Genomic DNA, 9255 nt, shown 5'->3' with positions numbered 1-9255 from the left:
ATTTCCCTTCCTTCTGAGGACAAAGTCATATTCTCAACAAGAATAATCAGCATCCCTGACATTCTGGTCCCAGATGTATTTAAGCAGAATCATAGAATGTGCTGAGTTGGAAGGGACCTCTCAGGACTATCAAGTCCAACTCCTGGCCCTGCACAGGCCACCCCAAGAGTCACACATGTACCCCAGAGCATTGTCCAAACACTTCTTGAATTCTGTCAGGCTTGGTGCTGTGACACTGCCCTGGGGGGCCTGTTTCAGTGCCCAGCCACCCTCTGGGTGAAAATTTTTTTCCTGATATCCAGCCTAAACCTCCCCTGACTCATACAGCTATACGCACACCAACTTCAGAAGCAGCTTGCTTTTCTACACTTCCCAATTAAAATGTGAAAATGCACTCTAGATCCCAAAAGGGCTTCTTAATCATATTATGATTTTTATGACTTCAAAAAGGTACTTTTTGAGTATACTAAAATCAGTGTTAATTACAGTAAGTAAGTGCAATCAAGGTCCCACCCATTTTCACATGCATATCGTAACATCACTGATCTCCCATGAAAATTAACACAGGACTGTTTCAGGAAATACAAGACAGATATGATATATGATAGATAATATCTGTGATACATAATGTTATCTGTTGCACTGTTCATGCTCCCAAATTAATTAGCTGCGGCAATTTTATGCAAGTGTGGTTTGTCCTTGCACTTCCTTTTTTTTCTTATACCTCCATAGCTGACTATGCACCTCGTGGTAACTATCACTACTAGTTCATCACTGATAATTCTAAAACTCTTTAAAATTACATGTTTTGCAGTTATACATTTTTTAAAGGTAAGTATCTATTTCACAACCACATATTCTTTCTCTGTCATTCTATGTATAGGGAGGTTTTGATGGAAACAGTGAGAAACCCAGTGAAGCACAATCAGTAAACATATTCCTTTGGACAAGTTACCTATTTGTTGAGTTGGGGTTTTATTCCACTCAAAAGCTTCTTGTTAAGAAGTCACATTGATCCAAAAATTCTATCCAAAATGTGTATTAATAGACTGGACAAAGAGCATAGGTAGATAATTCGTTATGCTGGTCTCTGAGGAGAGCAAATCAGTGCTTTTGTTCAGTTGTTCAAATAACTAAAAACCCTATGTGAATTCATTCATTATGGGCATGTTTTTACTATAGGTACAGTGCTTGCAGGTGAAGCCTTTACTGGCATTAAACTAACTAACTGACTGAAGATTTCTGTGGTCTCACAAAGGATAATTTGCACTTTTCTCAAAGGTCCTCATTACTGACAAAGTCATAATCTGATTCTTAAAACAGACAAAATAAGTAAAGTCAGGGTAAAAAAGGGATTCAAGTTTCATATTTCATGTGTATCCAAAGGTAACAATAGATTGAAGGTCTGATTTATAACTGCTTTTAAACTGCTTCCCTACCTAAAAGAAAGGAGGGGCTGTGCCCACCAAGGAACAACCCACTTTCCCCAACAGCAAACAGAGGCCCACCAGCAACAGGTTTGCTGTTCTTAGCTTTTGCAGTAATTATTTTTTAAGAGGCTACATACACTTACAGGATTCTATGGATTATAGGTGGAAACTCACTGGATAGAGCAGACCCTCCACCTGAATTTCAGTGTAGCCCAAGGCGAATTTCGGCAAAGCTTGACCCTTTTCTGCCTGTTGTCAACTTCAATTGAATCTTTAGCAAAACTGGAAAACAAAAAAAGTACTTTTAAAGGCCAAATTGATTTCAGTGTTTGGGAAACAAACAGTAATTGCACAATCTACAAAAAGTAATCTATTACGCAATATTAGAATGTAAAATGAGTCCTGTAGGGAAGTGCAGTTCTGTGGTACAGGGTAGTACAGTGGAAAAATACTGAACTATACACGCTGTGCATCCATGGTAGCTGTGCATCCAGCTCACCTGAATATTATTTGAGATGACATGACTCTCCTGGGACATAATGAACTGTACTTGTGAGAAATGCATATAGTTCTCAGAAAGCACTAAATCACATTTCTTATGAGTAACCAATGCAGCTCTTTGCCCAATAAACAAGCTGCTGTTAACCATCAAATTCCTCAAATATCAAGTTCTGCCATGGAAACTGTATGGAAAATAACTTTTTTTTTTTTTAATGGAAGGTTTCTTTCCCCTTTAGATGTAAAATGCTACTCAAAAAGCAAATCTGAATGATGACAAAAATCCTCAGTCTTCTGAGCATTCACAAAACATTACAACACTCCTGTAATCTTTGCTTTTGGTTTTGCTGAAGTGCAAGACACAAGCAAAACACAAAAACCAGAAAAGTCTTAATGCATGTTCTGAATCTGTCCTATGAGATCATCTAAGATATTGACAGTTCTCTGTACTCAGAATATTCTCTGAAATAAACTGGAGTTTCATGCAATGTGTAAACATGCCCAAACTACGTTTAATTGTGGAATAACATCAAGCTGATATAAGAACAGTAGAGCACTGCATTTAACAAAACAGGCATAAACATGTTATAACTATATCATATAATTATCTATTTTGTAACCTCACTGTGGAATAAAGTAACTAACCAACAAACCGTTCAATGTAAGCCTGGATCTGAAAAATCCTGCAGCAAACAGAAATTTCATGCGAATCGTAGGTAGAAACCCAAATGTTAAGTATCCAAGAAAAAATTTAGCCCTAACAAGACATTAAGTCAAATAACTAATAGCCAGAATACGGCTAAAAAGCATGAAACACTGCATGTAACCCAAACACAGATTTAGCTGTGCCACCGTAGTATGGCCTCTTGCCACACACCTCTGTAGCCACCACAGACAGGGCTTCCACCTCTCTTTGGGGTGGTTCTGGTACTGAAGGCAATAGCTGCATTTAACACAGTATTCCAGACATGGGGCAGCAGCTCAATTAATTGAGAAACTCAACATGGCCCAGCAATTTGTGCTTGTGGTCCAGAAGGCCAACCTTATCCTGGGCTGCACCAAGAATGCGGACATGTTGGAGGGAGTCCAGAGGAGGGCCATGAACACGCTAGAGGTCTGGAGCACCTCTCCTATAAAGCCAGACTGAGAGTTGGGGTTGTTCAGTCTGGAGAAGAGAAGGCTCCAGGGAGACCTCAGAGCACCTTCCAGTGCCTAAAGGGGGCCAACAGGAGAACTGAAGAGGGACTATTTAGGAGGGCATGTAGTGATAGGACAAGAGGTAAGGGCTTCAAATTGAAAGAGGGAAGGTTTCGATTAGCTATTAGAAAAAATTTATTCACAATGAGGATAGTCAGACACTGGAAAAAGTTGCCCAGAAATACGGATGCTCCATCCCTGGAAGTGTTCAAGTCTAGGGTGGATGGAGCTTTAAGCAACCTGTTTTACTGGAAGATGACCATCACCATGGCAGGGGGATAGAACTAGATAATTTTTAATGTCCTTTACAACACGAAATCATTGCATGATTCTATGAATTATCCCATGCAAAGCTTAATGTGCTACTCTGGCAGCCACTGAGTGCATTCAGAGTGGTGCTGGGTTTTCTCCCATTGCATTGCACTGTGCTGTGTAGAGAGAATTCTCTGGCCTCTGTAGCACCAATTCTTGAAGGAAGCCAAAGGGTCATAAAAGTCATGAAGAGTAATAGATCATACTCATTATCTCATCTAACCTCCTGAAAACCTCTGCCATTGTATTTTCCTCAGATAAAAGCAAGCCATTTATAGAGACCTCTGATTTTTGTTAAGATTTCAAGCAATCTTAAGTAATTGATTCCTATGTTATCCTAATTGCTAGAATAGCACAACTTAGTCAAGGCTATGTTTGTTAAACTTCCAGTCATGGAAATCACCTTATGTCATAAGACTATAAATTTAAAGACTTTAAATCCCTCCAGCATTATGCTTCTTCCTACATATAGTGATTCATATCCTTCTTACCCCTTTTCTTTGATAAACTTTGTTTAAGGTCCTTCAACCTCAAGTCAAAATTGATTTTCTATCTTGAAAGGCAAACATGACAGCTGGAGACAGTATTCCAGTCACTTGTTTTATGGATGCTACCTATACAAGAAAGATCATTTCCTTATTTGTGTTTGCCACTCTTCATTTATATATATATATTTATATATATATTTATATATTCAAGGATTGTGTTGTCCTTTTGGCAACATCACAAAAAGAACTTACACTGAACAGGCTACATAAGAATATTCCTACCGAAAACAGTCTCCAGTCCTGAAGTAAGCATTGCATTCTTCATCACTTGCTTGCAGCAGCATTAAAACACATTATTTTTTTTTAATCCAACAATTGAATCCAGCTATTCAGATATTTCTTACTAGTAATTTAGACAGTTTAGAGAACCATAGAAAAATTTATGTTTAAAAGAATCTGAAAAATATCCAGTCTAATCTCTTGTTCAAAGCCAGGCTAGTGTCACAGTAAGAACAGGTTGCCTAGGTCTTTTCTCAGCCTCTCTGGACACCATCTTTCATGGTTTACCCATTTTCAGGCAATTTTTAAATTTTATATAATAAAATCTGTATTATCTAAAAGCATACCATAGTCTTTGAAAAAATGCAAATTTTTGTTTAAAAATTTAGCCACAAAATGTCCACAGGCACCTTATTATCAATAACCTTGTTCACTGGCACCTGACCACTGACTATCTGTTAGAGAAGTGTCAGTAACCCAGTTTATAGTCCATGTAGCAGATATAAAATCTGTTAATTCGGTCTAATTTCATTGGTTCAGTAAACAGCATGAGATATTGAATTAAAAGTTCCAATACAGCCCAAGGAAACAAGAAGACTCAGTCAGACCAGTTGCTTCTGTCCAAAAGGATATACCTTTTAAGACAGCAGGCTGGCTAGTACTCATCTTTTTTGACTGCTAACTTTTGTTATTAGTGTCCTCCATTTCTCCTGGGAGTTTGCAAAGCAAGAGGTACTGCCTCATTCCACCTCCTTTCTCCAGTTGCTAATTTCAGCTGTACAACTTCTGCAATTTTCCCAGTTCAGCTGCTTAAAGTATTCCTCAGCTAGGTCTTTAACACTTGGGAACTAACTATACAGCTATGCTGATTAGAAAATGTTTAATTTCAGCAAATGCTGCTTTTCATCTTCCTTGAGTGCAGATAATATTTCTATTCAAGTCTCTTATCCAAATGCCAATTAGTCCTTGAAGCACACAAAATCTGACCAGCAGCAGATAAAAGATAAACCCAGAAAGACCTTATTGCTTTCCATAGGCTCCCTGCTCTTGGCATTAATGCTGCATATTTATTGGTGGAGAAGTTATTGTTATGACAACATTTTGCTTCAAAATGTCTGTTTGCAAGATAGCACTCTAAGAAGGCAAGTTTGATGGTTATGAAGTCCTATATGGAAAGCAACTTGGTAGGCTAATTTACTTGGCATCTTGTTCTTAATTTTATTTAAACACACTTCTGTATCTTTAATGAAGTTTTTTTAAATGTCGTAACTGTTTGAGTGTTGCCACATTAGGTTGTTATAGAAGAAATGTTTATTTCTTCTCCATTTGGGATTATGAATCTAATATACAGCAACGTGACTACTTAAGAGGAGCCATTACACTTTATGTCAATCCAGCTACTATGCAAGTACATAAAATTTGCATAATAACACTCCTTATGTTAATTTCGATTTTAAAAACTGTTTGCCACGAACCATTTCTCAGCTTTGATATTTTAACTAATTGAAACATTTTCTTGCCAAGATAACCAAATAGGCTACTGTTTATTGTTAATTAGATAAGTTTGTGCTGAATTCAGTTTATCAGAAGTGGGTGGTTCATATATACAAAACAATATTTAAACTTCTCTAATTTTAAGACAGCAGAATGTATTTTTAATCTGCCCTGAAAACTTTTGATGGCAATTTTTCCACAGCTTCCCTAATTATCTATACTAGTGCTTAAGTACTCTTGCAGCTGAAAACTTTTATTCATATGCAACCTTGAACTGCTGTACTTTCAACTCCTCTGTGGTATGTGAAAAAATAATGGGTGAGAAGAATGCTACCTTCCTCTTTATCCCAGCACTCCTTAAGCAAACGCAAGAGCACAGGTGCTACACAGGGAAATAGTTAAAAAGAACACCATTCTTCACTCAATCATTTATTTCTCTACACCACTGTCCACCGAAGAGAAGGCAGCAGAAACTCAGTGGGACTCTGCCACACTGCCACACCTTTCTTGGATGGCAGCTGACCACGTTCCTTTCTCTTCGTGTGGACGACAACGGTAGAAAAACCAGAAGGCTGCCGACAAACCTCACAGAACTGCAGTGTGAAATTCCACGTTCGTGGATGGTCTTTAACAGAAGCCTCCATGTTCACACAAGCTGCAGCTGACCTACAAGAGGTGGCCGCCACGTGTCTGTGACCAACCCCTCGCGGTGGAGAGCTGGTGTGTGTGCTGGGTTTCTTAAGAATGGCCTGCCGCACATAGCACTTAGAAATAAGGTGATGGCTGGACTGATGAGGCCGACGCTTTGGTCCATCCAAAAAGCGTGGCTACATGGTATGTCCCTTAATCCGAGACTCTGCACAGTGCCAGGAACCGCCTCTCCCGGCTCCGCGCGCGGATTTTCCTTCCCCGCCGGCAGCCCTCGGAGCAGGGCCTCACCCAGGCCCACCGCTGCCCAGGCCCGGCCCGGCCCACCGCCCCCGGCCCAGGCGAGGCCGGGCCGCCGGATCCGGCCCCTGCCGGTCCTCCCCGCCCCGCGGCGCTGCGGAGCTCCCGCCCTCGCCCCTCTCTCTTCCTCCGCCGGCAGCTGCGGCATCCCCGGGGCGGTGGGACCGGCAGCGAACCGCCCCCCGCCCCCGCGCACGGCCCGGGCTGCTGCGATCTGTGCAGTCCCCAGTCTCTGCCCCGAGGCGAGCGCGGTGAGGCGGGGGCCGCTTGCCAGGCCCAGCTCCGGCGGCGCAGCGATGCCGGCAGCCCGCGCCGGGCCGCGCCGGGCCGCTCTGCGGCCGCAGCATCGCGGCGGCCCGTGTGCGATGAGCCGCCAAACCCTGGGCACCTTCTCCGCCCCGCTCGCCTCCTCCTCCCACGGAGCCACCCTCCTCCTCCGCCCCCTCTCCTTGCCAGCCTCCTCCCCGCCCTTCCCCGCACTCCACGCCGGTGCCGGAGCCGCGCGTCACTCGGGCTCCAGCCCCGCCGCAGACATGGCGACACTGACAGCGGTCCAGCCGCTCACGCTGGACAGAGGTAAGCGCCGCTGCCGCCGCTCCCGGGCCGCGCCTCCCGGGCCGCCCTGCCCGGGGGCCACCGCGGCAAGCGCCGGGTCTGCCCCCGCAGCTCCAGCGCGGCGGGCGCTGCCGCGGCAGCGCTCCAGCCCCGCAGTGCCCGTGGCCGGCTGTGGCGGCGGGCAGCGGGGACGCGTCTCCCCGCGAGGCTCAGGTGGGCAGCGGGAGAAGGTCTGAAATGGAGGAGAAACTTTGTGCGGGCAGGGGCCGGGATGGGGCGGGTATCCCGGCGCCGGCGGCGCGGCGGTGCCGCAGGCGCAGGACGCGGCTCCGCGGTCAGCGCTCCTGTCCGGAGGCGCTCCGCGGTGCCGCTCCGCCGTCCCCGCCCTGCGCGGCTCCCCCGTGGGCGCCCCCCGCCGCGGCTCGGCGCTGAGGCCGCCCATCGGCACCCCCGCAGGTGGTTCGGCGGGGGATGCTCAGTGGCGGGGCAGCGCCTTTCCGGCACCGAGTCGGGAGCCCGAACCTCTCGACGAGAGCGTCGTTTGCCGGCAAAATTCGGCTTTTTGGGGGCTTGCACGGGGGTGTGCGGAGCAGGCATCAGGGGTCCGTGACTGCAACTTGTCCGTTCGCATGCAAAAGAACGGTTCTGCGTATTCCTGTAGACAGCTACTCGGTCCTGGTAGGGAGAGCGTTGATGTTTGGGTAGCCTTGAGGCTAACGTCAGTAACCTTGTACAGGTAGTGTAAGGGGGTGCTGAAATCTTGAAGTTATGTTACCATTCAACTTTTGCCTCCAGACTGTAAAAATTGAACCTCTCTCCCTTGCAATGCAGTTGTTCCCATAACAAGGTTCAGCAGAAGCCTCATTAGATTTCTGTGGGTTACAAGGGGGAGTAACTTTGCTCCTACCCCTCCATCGGGTAGAGAGGTCCATCAGCTCCCAGTACGGCATCCTGAATTGCCGAGGTGTCCTTCTTCCTCACTTGCATCCAGAGGCTCCAAGAGGCTCCCAGTCCCTGTAAATCTTGTAGTCTTGAAAGCATAGTTGAGGCCAGTGCTTTGGTGTTTTAAATGTTTGGGGCTTTTTTCCAGAGGATTAAGATGGGTTTTTGAGGTAAGATAGAGGTTTTATTTTTTTCTGTAAATCCTATGCAAAAGAAACACAAACTCAGTTTCAAAATTATGAAGGAGAGGTAGGCACCTTTTCTAGAACCCAACCAAGAGCAAAACAGCCCACAAAGTACTCCAAATACAGTTTTCTGGGCTTAGATTCTAGCATTAGTAGAAAGGAAGAATCTTAAGTTATTTTTACTGAAATATCAAAGTGTTAGCCTGCACTTTGAATTAAACTGCTCAGAAATCCACTGTGTAATCTACAGTTTCACCCTAATACTGTCTGCAGTAAGCAGGACAAATCTATTTTCTGGCAAAGGGCTGAACAGATGGCAATCCATTAGCAAACCTGACTTTTCAAAGGAAATATTATTATTTCAGAATTATACATCCCTTTTTGTAAAACTATGTTTTAAAAATTCCACAATACAGAAAAATGCAAATTAGTCCTAATTTAAATATAAGCATCTGTTGTCTGTGTCCAAGATATGCCTAACCATTTGGCAGGCATGCCAGTGTTACGGTCTCCCAGTTGTCAGCCAGGGCTGGTATTAATGTGAGTGAGATAAAACATCACAGAATGAGAGGATGTGATGTGCAAAACAAAAATACAGACAAGAGGAAATAGATTTAAATAGCGCACCTGGCGTGCAGAAGGCCATTTTGTCAGAGGGATACACTTCATCATTTGTAACATGCTGCTGCGTCAACTGTAGAGGATGGGCTGAAGCAACTCCAGAAGCAGCTAGACCAAGCCCAGTGCGTCCAGATATTTCCTCTGTAGTCTTTCTTTCACAGCCATGGGAAAGTTCTACATAGTGAGATCTTCTAGATTCCTGATGCTTTTGTTAAAGCAGATGAGCTATGTTTACTGTCACTATGCCTTGCACTTCTCTGCTGTGATCTAGGCATAGCCCTGAAAAGTCTTGTACCCTCATATCCT

General features: G+C 44.4%; 1 protein-coding gene across 3 annotated transcripts in view; it reads left to right on the top strand.

The window, feature by feature from the left end:
- The first annotated feature begins 6600 nt into the window (after positions 1-6600).
- The window catches only part of LIN7A (lin-7 homolog A, crumbs cell polarity complex component), a 48897-nt gene continuing 46242 nt past the window's right edge, over positions 6601-9255 (top strand). Inside the window, exon 1 of one of the 3 annotated variants that reach the window (XM_039570956.1) lies at positions 6601-7222. In XM_039570956.1, coding sequence (XP_039426890.1) covers positions 6943-7222 — 280 coding nt within the window. In that variant the 5' untranslated portion in view covers positions 6601-6942. The remainder of the gene's footprint in view (positions 7223-9255) is intronic. The other 2 variants (XM_039570957.1, XM_039570955.1) reach the window with 2 other exon arrangements.

This window comes from Corvus cornix, chromosome 1A, assembly GCF_000738735.6.
Source record: "Corvus cornix cornix isolate S_Up_H32 chromosome 1A, ASM73873v5, whole genome shotgun sequence".
NCBI lineage: Eukaryota > Metazoa > Chordata > Aves > Passeriformes > Corvidae > Corvus > Corvus cornix.
This window is presented reverse-complemented; position numbering and strand designations above follow the sequence as displayed.